The sequence below is a fragment of the Heptranchias perlo genome, chromosome 3 (genome assembly GCF_035084215.1).
Source record: "Heptranchias perlo isolate sHepPer1 chromosome 3, sHepPer1.hap1, whole genome shotgun sequence".
NCBI lineage: Eukaryota > Metazoa > Chordata > Chondrichthyes > Hexanchiformes > Hexanchidae > Heptranchias > Heptranchias perlo.
This window is the reverse complement of record NC_090327.1, coordinates 141,581,838-141,604,259: the sequence shown is the minus strand read 5'-3', so window position 1 is coordinate 141,604,259 and position 22,422 is coordinate 141,581,838. Positions and strand designations below refer to the sequence as shown.

Sequence of the window (22,422 nt, the reverse complement as noted above, 5' to 3'; positions counted from 1 at the left end):
GAAAGGCATGGATGTTAGGGAACTTGAGAAATAAATAGCGATGTCTTGAGGAGTGTACATATTACAGAGAGGGGGGTGCTGGAAGTCTTAACACGCATCAAGGTAGATAAATCTCCGGGACCTGATGAAATGTATCCCAGGACGTTATGGGAGGTTAGGGAGGAAATTGCGGGTCCCCTAGCAGAGATATTTGAATCATCGACAGCGACAGGGGAGGTGCCTGAAGATTGGAGGGCAGCAAATGTTGTGCCTTTGTTTAAGAAGGGCGGCAGGGAAAAGCCTGGGAACTACAGACCGGTGAGCCTGACATCTGTAGTGGGTAAGTTGTTAGAGGGTATTCTGAGAGACAGGACTTACAGGCATTTGGAGAGGCAGGGACTGATTAGGAACAGTCAGCTTGGTTTTGTGAGAGGAAAATCATGTCTCACGAATTTGATTGAGTTTTTTGAAGCGTTAACCAAGAAGATAGATGAGGGCTGTGCAGTAGACGTGGTCTACATGGAGTTTAGCAAAGCCTTTGACAAGGTACCGCATGGTAGGTTGTTACGTAAGGTTAAATCTCACGGGATCCAAGGTGAGGTAGCCAATTGGATACAAAATTGGATTGACGACAGAAGACAGAGGGTGGTTGTAGAGGGTTGTTTTTCAGATTGGAGGCCTGTGACCAGCGGTGTGCCTCAGGGATCGGTGCTGGGTCCGCTGTTATTTGTTATTTATATTAATGATTTGGATGAGAATTTAGGAGGAATGGTTAGTAAGTTTGCAGATGACACCAAGATTGGTGGCATTGTGGACAGTGAAGAAGGTTATCTAGGATTGCAACGGGATCTTGATAAATTGGGCCAGTGGGCCGATGAATGGCAGATGGAGTTTAATTTAGATAAATGTGAGGTGATGCATTTTGGTAGATTGAATCAGACCAGGACCTACTCCGTTAATGGTAGGGCGTTGGAGAGAGTTATAGAACAAAGAGATCTAGGAGTACAGGTTCATAGCTCCTTGAAAGTGGAGTCACAGGTGGATAGGGTGTTGAAGAAGGCATTCGGCATGCTTGGTTTCATTGGTCAGAACATTGAATACAGGAGTTGGGATGTCTTGTTGAAGTTGTACAGGACATTAGTAAGGCCACACTTGGAATACTGTGTACAGTTCTGGTCACCCTATTATAGAAAGGATATTATTAAACTAGAAAGAGTGCAGAAAAGATTTACTAGGATGCTACCGGGACTTGATAGTTTGACTTATAGGGAGAGGTTAGATAGACTGGGACTTTTTTTCCCTGGAGAGTAGGAGGTTTAGGGGTGATCTTATAGAAGCCTATAAAATAATGAGGGGCATAGGTAAGGTAGATAGTCAAAATCTTTTCCCAAAGGTAGGGGAGTCTATAACGAGGGGGCATAGATTTAAGGTGAGAGGGGAGAGATACAAAAGGGTCCAGAGGGGCAATTTTTTCACTCAAAGGGTGGTGAGTGTCTGGAACGAGCTGCCAGAGGCAATAGTAGAGGCGGGTACAATTTTGTCTTTTAAAAAGCATTTGGACAGTTACATGGGTAAGATGGGTATAGAGGGATATGGGCCAAGTGCAGGCAATTGGGACTAGCTTAGAGGTATAAACTGGGCGACATGGACATGTTGGGCCGAAGGGCCTGTTTCCATGTTGTAAGCTTCTATGATTCTATGATTCTAAGCTGCGAGATTCAATTATGCAGCAGTGGAGATTTGGTGGAGCAGGTGAGGTCCCGCAAAGAGGTCTTTTTCCTCTCTGATGAAAGGAAGATGCCCAGGCAGAAACTACGCCAGGCCTGGAAGGAGGTGGCGCTCAATGTTAATGCCGGGAGTGAGGTTCTTAGGACAGGAGCGCAGTGTCGCAAGAAGTTCAATGACCTCACCCAAACTGCAATGATGAGTATGATGTCCTGCTACCTCCGGCTGTGCCTCCTCCTGCCAGTACTGAGAGACCGCTGCACGGTCCGAGATGCATTCTTTTGGATGAGACATTAAACCAAGCTCCCTGTCTGCCTTCTCCAGTGGATGTAAAAGATCCCACTACACTTTTCGAAGAAGAGTAGGGGGAAACAGTCCCTCCTTATTTTCTCAATCACAACCCCTCATAAATTTGAACACCTACATTAAATCTCCCCTAAAATGTCCTGCTCCAAAGAGAACAATCCCAGCTTCTCCAGTCTCTCCACAGAACTGAAGTCTCTGATCCCTGGTGCCATTCTAGTAAGTCTCCCCTTACCTTCTCTAATCCATAGAATCATAGAATGATAGAAATGTTACTGCACGGGGAAGGAGGCCATTCAGCCCATCAAGTCCATGCCGGCTCTACGCAAGAGCAATACAGCAAGTCCCACTCCCCCGCTCTATCCCCATAGCCCTGCAGTTTGTTTTCCTCTCAAGTGCTTATCCAGTTCCCTTTTAAAGGCCATGATTGAATTTGTCCCGACCACTCCTTCGAGCAGTGCATTCCAGATCCTAACAACTCACTGTGTAATTTTTTTTACTCATGTCACCTTTGGTTCTTCTGTCAATCAGCTCAAATCTATGACCTTTGGTTCTTGACCCTTCCACCAATGGGAACAGTTTCTCTCTACCTACTCTGTCTAGACCCTTCCTGATTTTGAATACCTCGATCAAATCTCCTCGCAACCTTCTCTCTTCCAAGGAGAACAACCCCGCCTTCTCCATTCTATCCACGTAACTAAATACCCTCATCCCTGGAATCATTCCAGTAAATTTCTTCTGCATCATCCCTAAGGCCTTCACATCATTCGTAAAGTGCGGTGCCCAGAACTGGATACAACACTCCAGTAGTGGCCGAGCCAGTGTTTTATGAATTTTCATCATGACTTCCTTACTTTTGTACTCTATGCCTCTATTTATAAAGCCCAGGACCCCATATGCTTTTTTAACCACTTTCACAACCTGCCCTGCCACCTTTAACGATTTGTGCACATATACCACCAGATCTCTCTGTTCCTTTACCCCTTTTACTATTGTGCTCTAGTTTATATTGCTTCGCCTCATTCTTCCTCCCGAAATGTATCACTTTGTATTTTTCTACATTAAATTTCATCTGCCTCGTGTCCGCCATTCCACCAGCCTGTCTATATCCTCTTGAAATCTATCACTATCCTCCTCACTGTTCACTACACTTCCAAGTTTTGTGTCATCCGCAAATTTGAAAATTGTGCCCTGTACCCAAGACAAGTCATTAATAAATATCAAGAACCAACCCCTGGGCTACACCACTGTACACTTCCCTCCAGTCTGAAAAAAGAGCCGTTCACCATTACTTTCTGTTTCCTGTTACTTAGCCAATTCTGTATCCATGCTGCTACTGCCCCTTTTATTCCATGGGGTTCAATCTTAATGACAAGTCTATTATGCGGTGCTTAATCAAATGCCTTTTGAAAGTCCATATACACATCAACTGCATTGCCCTCATCTACCCTCTCTGTTACCTCATCAAAAAATTCTATCAAGTTGGTTAAACACAATTTGCCTTGAACAAATCCGTGCTGGCTTTCCCTAATCAATCCACACTTGTCCAAGTGCCTGCTAACTCTGTCCTGGATTATCATTTCTAAAAGTTTTCCCACCACTGAGGTTAAACTGACTGGCTGATCGTTGCTGGGTTTATCCTTACACCCTTTTTTGAACAAGGGTGTAACATTTGCAATTCTCCTGTCCTCTGGCACCACCTCCACATATAAGGATGTTTGGCAGATTATGGCCAGTACCTCCACAATATCCGTGCTAACTTCCCTCAGCAACCTAGGATGCATCCCATCCGGACTGGGTGACTTATCAACTTTAACTACAGCTAGCCTTTACTGTACCTCCTCTTTACCAATTTTTAGCCCATCCAGTATCTCAACTACATCTTCCTTTACTGAGACTCTGGCATTATCTCCTTCCTTGGTAAAGACAGATGCAAAATATTCATTTAATACATCGGCTATGCCCTCTGCCTCAATGAGCAGACTTCCTTTTTGGTCTCTAATCGGCCCCACCCCTCCTCTTACCCGTTTACTTTTTACATGCCTATAGATGACTTTCGGATTCCATTTTATATTGGCCGCCAGTCTATTCTCATACTCTCTCTTTGATCCTCTTATTTCCTTTTTCACTTCCCCTCTGAACTTTCTATATTCAGCCTGGTTCTCACTTGTGTTATCATCCTGACATCTGTCATACGCCCCTTTTTTCTGCTTTATCTTACTCTCTATCTCTTTTGTCATCCAGGGAGCTCTGGCTTTAGTTGTCCTACCTTTCTCCCTCGTGGGAATGTAACTAGACTATACCTGAACAATCTCCTCCTTAATTCAGCCGATTGTTCGATTACTGATTTTCCTGCCAATCTTTGATTCCAATTTAGCCGGGTCAGATCTGTTCTCATCCCACTGAAATTGGCCCTCCTCCAATCGAGTATTTTTACTTTAGCGTGGTTCATGTCCTTTTCTATAGCTATTCTAAACCTCATGATACTATGATCGCTGTTCCCTACATATTCCCCCACTGGCACTTGTCCACTTGGCCCGTCTCATTCCTCAGAACCAAATCCAGCAATGCCTCCATCTTCATCGGGTTGGAAACATACTGGTCAAGAAAGTTCTCCTGAACACGCTTCAAAAATTCCTCCCCCTCTTTTCCCCTTATATTATTACTATCCCAGTCTACATTACGATAGTTGAAGTCCCCTGTTCTCACCACTCTATGACTGTTGCACCTTTCGGTAATTTCCCTGCAAATTTGCTCCGCTCTATCCTTCCCACTAGTTGGTGGCCTATAGAATACACCCAATAGTGTAATGGCACCTCTATTGTTTCGTAACTCTAACCAAATAGATTCTGTCCTTGACCCCTCCAGGACACCCTTTCTCTCCAGTACTGCAATATTCTCCTTAATCAATTCTGTCACCCATTCCTACCCCCTCCTTTCCTTCCTTCCCTGAACAACTTGTATCTAGGAATATGTACCCAATCCTGCCCTTTTTTGAGCCAGGTCTCCGTTATCGTCATGAGACCATATTGCCATGTGGCTTTTTGCGGCCTGCAGCTCACCAATCTTGTTTACCGTGCTTCGTGCACTGCACAAAGTGCGGTAAACACACACATGTACTATAAACCAATCTTAGACTTTCCTGAAAATCGTTTAGCCTTTTCCCACCTAATACCGTGCTTTTTCTTATTCTAGTGCTGTTTTTCTCTCCCAATCCTTTGTGCACCTTTTTTCTCCATTCCAATGCTACATCCTGGTGCCCATCCCCCCGCCAAACTAGTTTAACCCCTCCCTCACCACCCTGCCCCACCCCCCACAGCCCTAGTGAGCCTCTTCGCCAGGACTTTGGTCCCAGCTCCATTGAGGCTTGTACAGGTCCCACCTCCACCAGAACAGGTCCCAATGCCCCAGGAATCTGAAGACCTCACTCCTGCACCATCTCTCCAGCTACGCATTCAGCTGCTCTGTCCCCCTGTTTCTATACTCATTAACACTTGGCACCGGAGTAATCGGTAGATTACTACCTTTGAGGTCCTGCTTGGTAATCTATTTCCTAACTACTTAAAATCTGCCTGCAGGACCTCATCCCTCTTTCTAGCTAATTTGTTGGTCGCGAAATGGACCACGACCTATGGCTGTTCACCCGCCCCCTCCAGAAGGTTCTGCAGCCGCTTAGTAAAATCCTTGACCCTGGCACCCTGGACTCATGTCTGCGGCCACAGAAACGCTTGTATGTTCCTCCATCTATTGAAACCCCTATCATTATCGCTCTCCTGACCTTTCTCCTCCCCTCCTGTGCAGCTGAGCCATCCATAAAGACGGGTCTGATGTGCCCTGCCATGCCTCGATTTATTAGATTACCAACTCACTGAACAGAAATAAACTAAAGACTTAAAAAAACACTCACCAATCAGCTGCTCACCAATCCAAGGAGAACAATTCCAGCTTCTCAAGTCTCTCCTCATATCTGAATTCCTTATCCATGGTATCATTCTGGTACCTCTGCCGTTTGGTCAGTGGGCAGCACTCTCGCCTCTGATTGTAGGAGGTTCTGGGTTCAAGTCCACACTTCAGAGACTTGAGCATAAAATCTAGTCAGTCGCTCCCAGTGCAGTACTGAGTGGAGCACTGCACTGCTCGAGGTACTATCTTTCAGATGAAGCGTTAAATCGAAGCCCCGTCTCTCCTCCCAGGTGCAAGTAAATGACACTATTTCATGGAACAGCAGGGTAGTTCTCCCCGGTGCCCTGGCCAATATTTTTCTCTCAGCCAAAATCACTGAAACACAGTCGGAGCTTGCTATGGATAAATAGGCTGCCGCGTTTCCGACTTTGCAACATTAACGACATTTAAAAAGTACTTCATCGGTTGGGAAACACATTGGGAAGTCCTGAGGTCATAAAAGGCACTCTATAAATTTAAGTTCTTCCTATCTTTATATTTGAAGTCTAGTCACTGTCGTGGTGAATGGATTGTGGCAGCCAATTCGGACACAGCAAGCTCCCAAAAACAACAATGAGATGACGTTTCAATGGTATTGGTTCAGGCAAAAATATTGGCCAGGACACCACGAAGAACTCCTCTGCTCCTCTTCGAAATAATGGCCAATGGATCTTTTTCGTCAAACTGAATTTAACGTCTCGCCCGAAAGACGGCACCCCCGACAATGCAGCACTCACTCAGCACTGTACTGAGAGCTTCTGCCTAGATAATGGGATGAAATCTCTGGAGTGGGGCATGAACCCACCACCTTCTGAATCAGATGGGACTCACGGACTCTGTTTTTATCGCCGGATTTTCTTAGGATGATGATTATTAACAGAGAGGTTAAATTGATCGCTTTTGTATTTTCTACCTCATTTGTTCTTGAATTACAAGAGATACTTTTTCTTCCTACAGGCAAGCACTTGAAGAAACCTGAAGAAATGTGAAGTTTCCTCCACCCTAGGCTCAAGGAACAGTGCAGCCAGCTCCTTCTCACACACAGTAGGTACATTATCACCCACAGAGCACGGAGACACAGGCAGTTCATCAGTTCCACAGTCGCAGACAGCAAAAGCAGTCAGTCCCACACTGATCCCAAGCTCCGGAGACACATTTTCAACCCAACAGTCAAACAGAGCAGGAGAGATAGACATTGTTTTCATTTCACTCCATCTCAGTACCACTGACAGGTAGATACAAAAATCCCAGTCCAAAATCATGCCCACTATCAGGTGAAATACACTGTGCCAATCTCGCAATAGTGCAGCCTTAGATATATATTAAATACCAGACAGAACTGACACACGGTGCGGGATTCAAAGTTATAGAATGAATCCAATAATGCACCCCGACATTAAAATTAAATAACAACTAGTAACTCATACACATTACAAATATAAAAGATGCAATATCCATCCCAATAGTATATCCTGAGATACCAATTACATACTAGTCTAAAACTCACGAACAGTATCAGATTGAGAGATGCTGGAAGAAAGTGTAATCTGTGAAACATATTAGATACCAGTTGAGCACTCACCCTTATTATGAAACATATGAAAAGATCCAGTGTCAATTCCATTAGTGCAGACTGAGCTTCACATTACACACTAATCCAAAAATCTCATATAGCGTCAGACTGAGATAGATTATCAAATCCATTAGTTTTCACCGTGATACAGATTTAATACTGGTCCAAAAGGAGCACAGATTGTCTCATTAAAATCTACAGTAAGAAATATTGAAATCCATCCATATTTACAAATTAATTACTAGGCAGAAAACTATTTATACATTAATATATTAAAGATAGTTTCAAATACCATTCTATAAACTGAGATGCAAATTAAGTACAGATACAGAATGAATCCAGACTTGTGCACTGTCCCAGAGACTGGCAGATACAGAATGAATCCCACACTCACACACAGCACCAGAGGCTGACGGATACAGAATGAATCTCACACTCATATACAGTACCAGAGACTGACAGATACAGAATGAATCCCACACTCACACACAGCACCAGATACAGAATGAATCTCGCACTCGCATGCAGTACCAGAGATGGTTTTAAAAGGTAGTTAGAAAAGCCTATGAGGGAGAAAGGATTAGAAGGATATATTGATAGGGTGAGATGAATTCAGGTGGCAGGAGGCACGTGTGGAACCTATAACTGAACGCAGTACTCTACTGGGGACTAACCAGATCTCTGTATAACTGTGACATGACTTCCACTCCGTTTTATTCCAGGTCCCTTGAGATAAAGATCAAAATTCATTACCATTTTAACTTACTTTGTTGTACCTATCTGTTAGCTTTTACTGATTTCTGTACTTAGAACCCGAAATCTCTCTGTTCCCCTATAATTCCTATCTTCTCGCCATTCAGAAAATACTCTGATCTATCTTTTTGGGTCCAAAATGGATGACATCACACTTTCCTATATTGAACTCCATCTGCCACAATTTTGCCCACTCCCTTAAACTATCGATGTCACTGTTCCAATCTACGCTATATAGTGTGCCACCTAACTTAGTGTCATCATTCCTTCTATAGGGAAAAGAAATGAAGATTGAAAGTATTCTTTTATAAATTCTACCTGTTTATGTTTTGGAAACAAAATCCATCTGAACTGCATCAAATTCGATTTCAATCTTGTCCTTTCTGAAGTAAATGTATTAAAACGGATGAAATTGCAATGGCTGGGAATCAAACCTGGATCAATTAGCGTGGAAAGTAACTATGCTCACCACTATACCAACATCGCTCACTACCGAAGAAACTGAACCATAAGACCATAAGAGATGGGAGCAGGAGTAGGACATTCGGCCCCTCGAGCCTGCTCATCCATTTAATGAGATCATGGCTGATCTGATTTTTACCTCAACTCCAGTTTCCGCCCTTTCCCGTATCCTTTGACTCCCTTGCTGATCAAAAATGTGTCTAACTCAGCCTTGAATGTATTCAATGACTCAGCCTCCACAGCTTTTGGGGTAAAGAATTCCAAAGATTCACAACCCTCTGAGAGAAGAAATTCCTCCTCATTTCCATCTTAAACGGGCGACCCCTTATTCTGACCACTGGCTTTCATAGAATCTTAGAATGGTTACAGCACAGGAGGAGGCAATTCGGCCCATCGAGCCCGTGCGACTTTAACGACAGACAATAAAATAGTTGCCAAACATCAGACCCTGAACAGACACAGCAGACTGTTGGATTTTGTCCTTCATGATTTCTGACGGATCCTTTCTCGCTCTGTTGCAGTTCCCGTTTCCACACAGTAGATGTCGCCAACCCACGATCAACGGAAATCACACAACAGCCAATCATATTTCACCTTATAGTCGAGCAGAAATTGATAGCCAAGTTCCGCACCAATGAGGACGGCCTCAACCGGGATCTTGGGTTCATGTCACGCTCCACGTAACCCCACCAGCGGGAAAAAATAGTTATCTGTTTTTAATACAACTGGACATTCTCTCCCTCTGCCTTTCGGGTCTCTTTCTCTCCTTGCCTGTGTAATTTCACCCTTGTGTATTCAGCATACTGGGACATACTGTTTTCCGTGGCTAACCTGTCTGAACACCAACGACACCTTTGATTCCCAGCCGAATATAAGATATGCGATTTGAGAAACTCTCATTCACTCACTCACCTAACGAAGGAGATAATCTCCGAAAGCTTGTGATTTTCAAATAAAACCGTTGGACTATAACCTGGTGTTATAAGATTCCTTACATTCCTCCAGAAGGTATAAGAAAGTGTTTGTGAGATTGTGCAAATGTCTGGAAGAGAAAAAAAACGGCGGTAAAGCTCGGGCCAAGGCCAAGTCTCGCTCATCCCGGGCCGGACTGCAGTTCCCTGTGGGCTGTGTTTACAGGCTCCTGCGAAAGGGGAACTATGCTGAACGTGTGGGTGCCGGAGCCCCGGTCTATCTGGCTGCTGTGCTCGAGTATCTGACGGCTGAAATCCTCGAGCTGGTCGGTAACGCGGCCCGCGACAAGAAAAAGACCCGCATCATCCCCAGACACCTGCAGCTGGCCGTCCGCAACGACGAGGAGCTCAACAAGCTGCTGGGAGGGGTGACCATCGCTCAGGGCGGGGTGCTGCCTAATATCCAGGCCGTGCTGCTATGGAAGGAAAGCGCTGGGAGCACCAAGAGCAAGTAAAGCGACCAAGATCAAATCACTGACAGGAAGAGGACAGGACCAACCTTATTGAAATAAATGATGAAGTAACTGAAAGGGTAGACAAGATTAATGCAGCAAATGTAATATATTTGGATTTTCACAAGGCCTTCGATAAGGTACCGCATTTTAGACTGATGGCTAAGTTCAAAGCATGTGGAGTCAGGGTCAGGTGGCAGAATGGATAGCAAGCTGGCTCCAAAACAGGAAACAGAGAATAGGGGTTAATGGTAGTTACTCAGACTGGAAAGGACTGGGAAGTGGTGTTCCACAGGAAATGTTGCTGGGACCACTGTTGTTCACAGTTTACATTAACGGTTTGCATCCGTGAATCGGAAATACAATTTCAAAATTAGCTTACGACACCACATTGGGCGGTGTAGTTAATAGAAAGGAAGAATGTGTCAAAATGCAAGAGGATATTAATAAACTTACAGAATAAGAAGATCACTTACTGCTTGGATAATAAGAGTCGAAACGGGATAGAAGAGCAAAGGGATCTAGGGGTAAAGATACACAAACCACTGAAAGTAGCGACGCAGGTTAACAAGGCCATAAAAAGGCAAATCATGCACTGCGGTTCATTTCTAGAGGGATAGAATTGAAAAGCAAAGAAGTTATGTTAAACTTGTATAGAACATTTTTTAGGCCACAGTATTGCTTTAAGCTGCCTTTCTTTGGCTTGTTGCAGACGAGGGGGTATTAATGGGACTGGAGTCGGGCAGCGACCACAGACCGCTACTTTAAACAGTAACTTATGCACCCCAGTCCACACGTTACCACATTCATTGTATTTATTTACACTACTTACCATGTTGGGCTCTCAAAGCATCTCGATAACTGCTCGACTAACCTTTATACATCTGTGGAATTCAGCGCTTTGCTCCATTTCTGTTGAATTTTGTTGGATTATTTATATAATGCATCAAACACACTGGGGAATCACTGAAAAGTAACTCTGTACAGAAACAAGTAACAGTAAATTGCCTGATGCCCAGGAGATCAGAAATATTACTCGCCTTTCGTCTTGTTAACAAGTAAACCGTATTTAAAGTCCACCTGCCCGCTTTGGTTCCAGATGGGAGAAGAATCAGGGAGAGCAGGAAGGGAGGAGTCAGAGTGACGGACAGAGCGGAGAGCGGCCTCTGATCTTCCAGCTCCATCTCCAGCATTCTCCACCCGCCATTCCCTCTGACCTTTCCCCCAGACCCACTTCCTTTGCTCAGACTGAAAAATTCCAACTGGGGAAAGTTTCCATCGATTTTTGTATTCTGAATTAAACCTGATATCTGCGCATGCGTCCTTCAGCCCCGCCCCCAGCGCTCATTATAAGTGAACAGAAGAGCGCATGCGCGCTCCCCTCCCCCTGCTCGGCCTGTGGGGCCATTCCCTCAGTGAGTGGAAGAAGATGGTTTAAAACAGGCGGGAATGGAGAGATCACGGCCCCGGGGTAAGGGAGCAAACAGCAGCCTCGTTACAGCAGCTCATCGCTCCGGGACCGTGTCCGCAGATGGGCTCAGAGATCGGCATTGAGACCGGGGTAAGTTCAGGGGGAGTCCGGGGGCTGTTTGTAAGAGGCGGAGTGGATCAGGAACTGGTCCCGGAACATGGAGTGAGCGGGGAAGGGAGAGACCATTCTGGGGCTGTGTGTGTACAGGGTGTGTCCAGGGGAAGGGAGACAGAATGGGAAGAACCTGCTATTTAAAATCATTGCTGCTTTCTCTCCCCAAACCAGTAGTGAATGTTCCTGGTTTAGGTCCAGTCTCACCCTGTTTGTTGTTATTGGACAGTGAACAGTGGAAACAGAGCCGGACAGTAAGGATGTGGGGAGTTATACAAAGAGCATCTATTGCAGGCATCAGGTGAGAAGTGTGAAGGACACATTTTAAACAGCGGCTGTTTGGTTTTGGTTGAACGGTTAGTCCAATTGGAGAGGGGATTAGAAACCTGAAATGCACAAAGGTCACTGCCCCATCGGGTCGTCCCATTTATGGACCAGGACAGGGGGTTGCTTGTGTCTGGATGTCACTACATTGTTGTAAAACAGCCCAGCACACCTGGTATGCAGAAGCTGAGTGCTGCAGTACAGCAGTGGAGTCAGACACTGACACTGTATCGCTGGTTTTCATTTGTGAATATGAAAAATGATTATTAATAGATATTAAACTGATCACTTTTGTATTTTCTACCTCACCTGTTCTTGAGTTACAAGAGATACTTTTCTCCCTGCAGGCAAATCCTTGAATGACCCAGAATAAATGTGAAGTTTCCTCCACCTGAGGCACAAGGAACAGTGCAGCCAGCTCCTCCTCACACACAGTAGGTACATTATCACCCACAGAGCACGGAGACACAGACAGGTCATCAGTTCCACAGTCTCAGACAGCAGAAGTAGTCAGTCCCACGCTGATCCCAAATTCCAGAGACACATTTTCAATCCAATGGTCAAGCAGAGCAGGTGAGGCAGACACTGTTTCCAGTTCATCCCAACTCAGTACTGCTGACAGGTAGATAAAAAAAATCCCATTCCAAAATCACGCTTTCATGTTGAAAGACACTGTGTCAATCTCACAATAGGGCAACTTTAGCTACGAATTAAATACCTGATATAAATCACACATGGCACCTGATTGAAAGGTATAGAATGAATCCCAATAATGTACCTGGAGATTCCAATTGAATGCTAGCCCAAAACTCTCAAACATGTGAGTTTAATACATGCAGTATCGATCTGAATAGTGTATGCAATTTGAATGCCATTGCACAAGACAAAAATTCATGCAGAGTATCAAATTGAGAAATGCTGAAAGACAGTGTAACCTGAGAAACAAATTTGATACCAATTTCGAATGCACTCATAGCATGAGATTGTAAGATAGAATATCAGTTCTATTAGAACAGACTGAGATATACATTAAATACCAGACAAAAGTCTCATACAATATTGGATTGAAAGATACAGTATCAATTCCATTTGTAAAGATTGAGCTACACATTTTTGATCAATTCAAAAATATTACCCTAGTTTGAAAGATATATTATCATTCACAATAGTATTCACAGAGGTACAGATTTAATACTAGTCCAAAAAACACAGAAATTACCTGATTAAAACCTACAGCTTCAAATCCTAATGTGTATCCATATTTACCTATTAAATATTGAGAAAAACAATTTAAATGTTCAGATATTAAAGCTACAGTATTGAGTGCCATAATGTAGTCTGAGAGAATAATTACATACAATGAATCTCACACTCAGATACAGTACCAGAGACACACAGACACTGAATGAATTCCACAATCACATACCGTACCAGAAACTGACAGATGCAGAAGGAATCCCAAACTCTCATACAGTACTAGAGACTGACAGACGCAGAGTGAATCCCACATTCACGTATGGTACCAGAGATGACAAATACAGCATGAATCCCACACTGACATATAGTAACAAGGAGTGACACATACTGATTAAAACCCACAGTCTCATAAAGTATCAGAGATGAAAGGTAAAGTATGAAGCCCACACTAACACAGTACCAGAGACTGACAGATACAGAATGAATACTACCCTATCAGTATGAGAAACTGCATATATAGAATGAATTCAACACCCACACACTATTAAATACTGAATGATATGGAATGAATCCCACACTCACATGGAGTACCAGAGAGTGACAGATATAGAATGAATCCCACACTCATACAGTATAAGAGTCTGACAGATACAGAATGAATCCCACAATAACAGTACGAGAAACTGCATATATAGAATGAATTCAACACCCATATACAGTGTTAGTGACGAACAGACACATAAAAAACCTACACTCACAGTGTCAGAGACTGCCTATATAGAATGAATCGCAAACTCGCACACACACTACTGACAAGATACAGAATGAATCCCACGCTCACACACAATACCAGAGTCTGACAGATACAGAATGAATCCCACATTTAAACGCAGTACCAGAGACTGAGAGATACAAAATGAATCTCACAGTCACCTACATTAATGCTGGCTGAGTTACACATTACGTAGCAGTCCAAAAATCTCATCCTGTCAGATTTAAAGATACAGTATGAAGTCCATTAATGCAGACTGAGCTACACATTATATACTACTACAAAAAACTGATACAGATTCAGACTGAAATATGCAGTATTCCATTCATGCAGACTGAGCTACACTCCAAATACAAGTTCAAAAATGTCGTCATGACAGTTGGGTTCACTAAGATACAGATTTAATAGTACTCCAAAAGTGCACATGTTCTCTGATTATAAACTACAGCATTACATTTTCAAGTATATCATTACCAATTAAACACAGGGAAAAATTATTCATACATTAAGGAATTAAAGATACAGTTTTGAATGCCGTACTGTAAACAGAGGTACAAATTACATAGAGATAAAGAATGAATCTCTCCACTCAGAGTGCCAGAGTCTGACATATAGAATGAATCCCACACTCACACAATGTACCAGTGACTGACAGATACAGAATGAATCCCACAGTCACACAATATACCAGTGACTGACAGATACAGAATGAATCCCACACTCACACAATGTACCTGTGACTGACAGATTGAGAATGAATCACACACTTAAACAATGTACCAGTGACTGACAGATACAGAATTTATATCACTCACATACATCAGAGATTGAAGATCGATACATATGGAATGAATGTCTCACTCACGTACAGCAACAGGGACTGACAGGAACAGAATTAATCCCTCACTCACCCACAGTACCAGGGACTGACAGATAAAGAATAAATCTCAAATTTACACACGGTGCCAGAGACTGACAGGAACAGAATGAATCCCACACTCACACACAGTACCAGAGACTGACAGATACAGAATGAATCCCACACCCACACACAGTACCACATACTGACAGATACAGAATGAATCACACAGTACCACAGTCAGACAGATACATAATGAATCTCACAGTCACATTACTGCAGACAGTGTTACACATTACATAATAGTCCAAAAATCTCATGGCATCAGATTGAATGATACAATATCAATTCCATTAGTGCAGACTGAGCTACACATTGTTTACATTCCTAAATATTCATATCGTATAATACTGAAATATTTAGTATCAATTCTATTGGTACAGACTGAGCTACACCATTCATACGAGTCCAAAAATCTCATAAATGATCAGACTGGAAGATACAGTAGCAATTCTATTTGCACAGACTGTGTTACACATTACATACCAGTCCGAATATCTCATACAATGTTAGTCTGAGAGATACAGTATCAATTCCATTAGTGCAGACTGAGCCACACATTATATAGCAGTCCAACAATCTCATACGAAAAAAGACTCAATGACACAATACCAATTCCATTAGTACAGACTGAGCTACATGTTACACACCAGTCCAAAAATCTCATAAATGATCATAATGGAAGATACAGTATTAGCACAGCCTGAGCTACACATCACATTCCAATCCAAAAATCTCATACCATGTCAGACTGATAGATACAGTATCAATTCCATTAGAGCACAGTGAGCTACACATTACATATTATTCCAAAAATCTCATTAAGTATCAGACTGATAGATACATTATCAATTCCAATAGTGCAGACTGAGCTACATATTGCGAACCAGTCCAAAAATTTCACCGCGAACAGATTGAAAGGTACTGTCATTCACAATAGAGTTCAGCGATTAAGATGTAATACTACTCCAAAACTCACACGTTGTTTGATTAAAGAAAATCGAAAAGTGTATCCATATTTACAAATTAAATACTCGACGAAAAACTGTATATACGTTAAAATATTAAAGATACAGTTTCAAATACGATACTGTAAACTGAAATAAAAATACAGAATGAATCCAGCCTTTCACACTGTCTCAGAGACTTAATTACAGAATGAATCCCACACTGAGATAAAGTAGCAGAGAATGGCAGATACAGAATGAATCCCACACTCAGATGCAGCACCAGAGACTTACAGATACAGGATGAATCCCAAACTCAGACATGGTACCAGAGACTGACAGATACAGAATAAACCCCACTTTCATACACAGTACCAGAGACTGACTTCAACTGGACGTTAGCGAGAACTGTAAAAGAGCGGAACAAATTCACATTATCCGTCGTGGTTACAGAAACAGGACAATGTGCAATGTGAGGAAAGTTTCTGTCTGCAACTTTTACAATCGCATTTTTGCACATTTTGATAGTGAAAATAAAGACAATTGATTCATAATAAAGTTTATGTTTTGCTCATTCGATAGTTGTGAATTTGCTCCATTATATTTTACTGTACATTGCACAGTATTTCTCTCTGATTTCTCAGGACACGGTTTACATTGCTCCTCTACCCCATTTAGACTCTTATTTTCCAAGCAGTATGTGGCCTCCTTAGATATATTATCAAAGGCAAAATGCACCACCTCACACTTTTCTATACTAAAATTCAATGGACATTTACACGGCCATCCTGCAAATTTATTTTGTCGCAGTCTTCCTCAGTATTCATGATGTGGAGATGCCGGTGATGGACTGGGGTGGACAAATGTAAGGAATCTTACAACACCAGGTTATAGTCCAACAGTTTTATTTGAAAATCACAAGCTTTCGGAGATTATCTCCTTCGTCAGGTGAGTGAGTGAAAGGTTCTCAAATCGCATATCTTATATTACGCTGGGACACGATCACACCAATCAAATGTGTCGTTGGTGTTCAGACAGGTTAGCCACGGAAAACAGTACATCCCAGTATACTGATTACACAATGGGTCAGATTACACAGACAAAGAGAGAAAGAGACCCGAAAGGCTGAGAGAGAGAGAGAATGTCCAGTTGTATTAAAAACAGATGACTTTTTTTTTCCTGCTGGTGGGGTTACGTGTAGCGTGACATGAACCCAAGTACCCGGTTGAGGCCGTCCTCATGGGTGTGGAACTTGGCTATCAATTTCTGCTCGATGATTTTGCGTTGTCGTGTGTCTCGAAGACCGTCTTGGATAACGCCTACCCGAAGATCGGTGGCTGAATGTCCTTGACTGCTGAAGTGTTCCCCGACTGGGAGGGAACCCTCCTGTCTGGTGATTGTTGCGCGGTGTCCGTTCATCTGTTGTCGCAGTGTCTGCATGGTCTCGCCAATGTACCATGCTCCTGGGCAGGAAAGGATGCTCCCAGTTGGGTGTTGTAAGATTCCTTACATTCCTCCGTATTGACTATATACCCTAAATCAATTACTAGAATTTTAAACAATGTTACAACTAATGCTTGGTCTAACAAAATGTACTTGCAGCTCGTCTCCATTCGCATTTTTTTCTAATCCCACTCGTGCAATATCATGTGAAGAATTCGTTTCTCTTCTGTCCCTCCCTCATCTGCAAACTTCAGTGTCCCGGGGTTTGGGGACATCTACTGGCCTGAAGCAGAACTGCAACAGTTCAGAACAAATTGCTCAAACCGGACAATGTGCAGCGTGAGCGTGTTTGTGATTGGCGGCAGGTACTAAATCTGATTGGATATCGTCAGAAACCAATCGGACCGTTTAATGAAACAGTATTGTGACGTCACTCGCGCTCGTCCAATCACAATCATTGCCTTCACCCATCCCTCATTAGCATGGGGCGATGACGTCAGCCTATTTAATCCGAGCTCGGAGCGGATTTGGTTCATTTCTGGATCTGAAATTGAGTTTGGAAAATGCCTGAGGACAAGAAAGCAGCTCCCAAGAAGGGCGCCAAGAAAACCCTGAATAAAGCACCAGCCAAGGGCGGCAAGAAGCGGAGAAAGTCGAGGAAGGAGAGTTATGGCATCTACATCTACAAAGTGATGAAGCAGGTTCACCCCGACACCGGCATCTCCTCCAAGGCCATGAGCATCATGAACTCCTTTGTGAACGATATTTTCGAGCGTATCGCGGGTGAGGCTTCCCGCCTGGCCCATTATAATAAACGCCACACCATCAGTTCCCGGGAGATCCAGACGGCCGTGCGCCTGCTGCTGCCCGGAGAACTGGCCAAGCACGCCGTGTCGGAAGGGACAAAGGCGGTGACCAAGTACACCAGCTCCAAGTAAAACTCCACCATCAACTGATAAAAACCCTGAACACAAAGGCTCTTTTAAGAGCCACCCACAGTCTCTCTGAAGACGCTGTATCGATATCTGTATGGAAACATTTTGCTTTAGATAGTTTGATACTAACTGTCTTATTACAACCCTCGTGCTTTTGTCATTGGTGTTGATATATGGAAGATTCTCATAATCACTGTCTGGTTTAATGTATGTGTCGCTGTTCAATTGAGTCCCAATAACAAAGACGTGGCCCTGATCCTCTCATTCCCGTTCGTATTGCGCCCATCCTCCGCATCTGCGCCTTCAGAGCCGCCTTATGGGCGGTGGATTAGACATCAGTCATTTCTTTCTCCTTTTCACGTTTGTTTGTTCATTATTCAGGAATATCAGTTTATGAACCGCAACCCTGTGTAATATAGCAACACCGAAAGTGAGTTCATAACGAGAACAGAATAGTTTAAAGACTGTCTCTGTTCGACTATTACACCTGGAGTCTCGGCTCCGACTTAAAACCCGCAGCAATTCCTGTGAACTGGGATCAATCCACTATCTGTGTTTATTTTTTTTACAAAGATATATCAGGAATCTGACCCTCTACTAATTGGGGCTTTATTCCCGCCCGATTGAAAGCAAAGGGAGAATGATGCCGAATTTTAACCAGGTTGTGAAAGAGTATCAAAGTTGTGACAGGAAATGTGGAATAACAGATTAAAAGGAGAGAGATTTTTAAACCTTTGCATTAACGCGACATTATTTACTAAATCTGCTTCTTGTGTTACAAATATATTGGCGGGCTTTTTAGATTTCAAAAACCGTTTCAGGTCTGATAATTGGGGCCAGTATTTCCGCCCTTTTCTCATTGTCGTCGATGGATTGGCGAATTCAACAGCTCTCTGGTTGAACGAAGGGCCCAATGAAATTGAAAACAGATGGGCCAATCACAATTGCTCCCACTGTATTCCTCCAGAAGGTATAAGAAGGGCGAGTGCGGACGATTTTTTTTCATTCTTTGTAAAAGTGTTCGTGGTGTTTGTGCAAATGTTTGGAAGAGGAAAAACCGGCGGTAAAGCTCGGGCCAAGGCCAAGTCTCGCTCATTCCGGGCCGGACTGCAGTTCTCTGTGGGCCGTGTTCACAGCCTCCTGCGAAAGGATAACGATGCTGAATGTGTGGGTGCTGTGCTCGAGTATCGAACGGCTGAAATCCTCGAGTTGGTCGGTAACGCGGCCCGCGACAAGAAGACCCGCATCATTCCCAGACACCTGCAGCTGGCCGTCCGCAACGACGAGGAGCTCAACAAGCTGCTGGGAGGGGTGCTGCTGAATATCCAGGTCGTGCTGCTGCCGAAGAAGTCCAGCACTGAGCTCCAAGAGCAAGTAAAGCGACCAAAATCTGATAACACACAGGCTCTTTTTAGGGCCACCCACTGTATCTATGAAAGGGCTTCAATTTGACAATAAGACGACATGTTTCAGATCTGGACATTTCACTCTCCCTGTCTCGATTTCATGCCCCTGTGACTCAGAAGACCTGATTCCAATTCTGGAACTAACTGCCTCCCGTCAGTTCGAAACGAACAATAAATACCTTGTTAAACATGACTAATCCATATCGGTCTGTTACAGTACTCGTTTCCTGACACTAGATGTCGCCAACCTCCAATAGTTTGAAATTTGCAGCTTTTACAGGAAATGAGGCCAAAATAATCATAATTGTCAGTGAACTGGGCGGGTGGGATACAGAAATACCAGGGACGTTTGACCATCGTCTATAAGATGCTTTCTATTGTGTTCTGGCCATTTTCGTTAGTGTTATTTACAGTAACATCATCGGACAACACTCACTCGGTGTGTCTTCTGTTACCCAGATTTGTATAACAGAAGCTGGTTGTCTCAGCGATTGCTGAATCAGGGTGAGTGAAATGTGTCTGTTATTGGATGTGAGTGAGGGATTTATTCTGTCCCTGAGCCTGTTCCTGTGTCAGTTCCGAGTACCGCAGTGAATGTGACACTAATGTGTCCCACTGCTTCTGATTCTGGCGCTGAGTGAAAGAACCAAACACTTTAAACGGATTTCTCAGGCTTTAATATCTCATGGAATATAGGTTTTAATCATCAGCCTTTGGATCTATTATTGCGAGTTCCAGTGAAACAGTCTCTGTGAGTACAGCTGGAGAGTGACAATGAACTGAAACTTCATTTGATCCGCGTGAGCATTACATCCACCCTGGGTTTTACATCCCACCGATTGAGGCTCACCCTCAGTGCTGGAGTTAGTTAAATGCACTGTTAGTGCCTCGGACATCAATGGTAGAACGGCCAGTGTCCATCACACTACGCTCATACAGCTAAAAACCGTTCGATCTTAATCTGTGATTGAGTGTTTCACTCTGATTAAATTAATCTGGGACTGTTGCTGTCTGATATTAATCCTACACTGTCCTAGTAAACACACCCGACTCCACTTCCCAACGTTTCTCCGGGATTGGGTTGAGAACACCCCTCTCCATTTCGGAGTCACACGTTCAGTTTATCAGTAAAGGTGCCATTAATGAACAGAACCCATTGGCTCATTTTACAGCCGCCCACTTTATCATCAAAAGATACCGAGAGAAACAGCAGGGATGGAAACATCTGATTTAATAGTTACAGATTGTAAAGTCAGTCTGGATTACAGCGTTAGGCACTGGTGGAGTCCCATCTATTTTACAATCCCTGACCTGTTCCTGGGTCAGAAATGAGTTCCCCATTCTCTCTCCAGTCGCACCGACTCCCTCTGCTGCCCTCGGTTTCTGTAGGATCGGTTCAGTCCGGATCAGAGCAATTACAAAAATCCCACGAGCCAACAAACCAGTCTGATCTAGACGGCTTCCTGGCGCGGGGCAGTCTGGTCAAACTGGCTTGCTGGCCTTGGGACCAGTCTGGTCCAGCCGTCGTCCTGGCCTCTGGGCAGTCTGGTCTAGCCGGCTTCCTGGCCCCTGAGCAGCCTTGTTTTGGCGACTTCTTGGCCCCGGGGCAGACTGGTCTAACCGCTTCCTGGCCCCGGGGCAGTCTGGTCTCGTCGACTTCTTGAACTCGAGGCAGACTGGTCGAGCCGCTTCTTGGCCCCGGAGCAGACTGGTTCAGTCGACTTCCTGGCTCCGGGGCAATCTGGTCTAGCCGCTTCTTGGCCCCGGGGCAATCTGGTTCAGTCGACTTCCTGGCCCCGGAGCAATCTGGTCGAGCCGCTTCCTGGCTCCGGAGCAATCTGGTCGAGCCGCTTCCTGGCTCCGGGGCAATCTGGTCGAGCCGCTTCTTGGCCCCTGGGCAGACTGCTCTAGTCGACTTCTTGGCACCTGGGCTGTCGGGTCTTGCTGGCTTCCTGGCCCTGGAGCAGTCGGAGTTTGAGGGGGTTGGGACGGAGCAGATGTGTTGTCGTGCTGAGAGAGGGCAGCATGTGCCACTCCCGCTGTGCCACTGCCACCTGGCCGTGACTCGGCGCTGTCACTCAGCTGTGGGAGAGCAGATTGTAGGAGGTCTGAGACATGACTGAAGCCCCTATCAATACATCACCCCAGCCTTTCCAAGCCGGATGAGATGGTACGGGCCAGGGCCTGAATGGCAGCAGTCTGAGCCTCCATCAATGATGCCAGTGCTGGTGCCACAGGCTCCTGAACAGAGGCCCTGATTGCAGTGTCCGGAGTGCTGCCCACACGCTCCATGGTAGAATGCACATTGGTGAGGCCTTGAGGCAGAACGCCCAGCAATATGGAAGCGGACTCTTCCATACTTTCAGACAGGGTGAGGCAGCTCCCAGACAGGCTGTCCAATGACTCGAGCAATTGATGATGCACATGGAAGATCTTCCATTTAAAGGCTGGGCCGTTGAAATCTCCATCTTTGTCTTCTTCGGCACAGCTAGAATCTGAACTGGCCCTTTGGTCATCCATCTCCGGCACTGTCCTTTCCTAAATGGCCAGCTCCTGCTCTCTATTGGTGAATGATTCACCCTGTGTCGATCCTTCGAACTGAACATCTCTCCCACCGCACATGCTGATTCCTGTGCTGTGCATTGGAAGGATGGACTTGGTGACGAAACATCGTCTGTACGGTGGTCCCCCTCCATCACTTGCAGAGCAGGGCCCAAGTAATGAGATAGACCTGGAA

The 22,422-nt window shown here is 44.4% G+C and overlaps 2 protein-coding genes and 1 pseudogene across 2 annotated transcripts; 2 read left to right on the top strand and 1 right to left on the bottom strand.

Annotated features, from left to right (window-relative positions):
• The first annotated feature begins 17,773 nt into the window (after positions 1–17,773).
• Positions 17,774–19,010, top strand: LOC137307889 (histone H2B 1/2-like). The gene has a single exon (XM_067976944.1). The coding sequence runs from the start codon at positions 17,908–17,910 to the stop codon at positions 18,280–18,282; it is 375 nt and encodes a 124-aa protein (XP_067833045.1). The 5' UTR covers positions 17,774–17,907; the 3' UTR covers positions 18,283–19,010.
• A 151-nt stretch (positions 19,011–19,161) lies between these two features.
• On the top strand, positions 19,162–19,878 carry LOC137307877 (histone H2A-like). Its single transcript, XM_067976939.1, has one exon. It carries the CDS (start codon positions 19,318–19,320, stop codon positions 19,729–19,731), a length of 414 nt encoding a protein of 137 aa, XP_067833040.1. The 5' UTR covers positions 19,162–19,317; the 3' UTR covers positions 19,732–19,878.
• A 1,021-nt stretch (positions 19,879–20,899) lies between these two features.
• Positions 20,900–22,411, bottom strand: LOC137309114 (uncharacterized; annotated as a pseudogene).
• Positions 22,412–22,422: the final 11 nt, after the last annotated feature.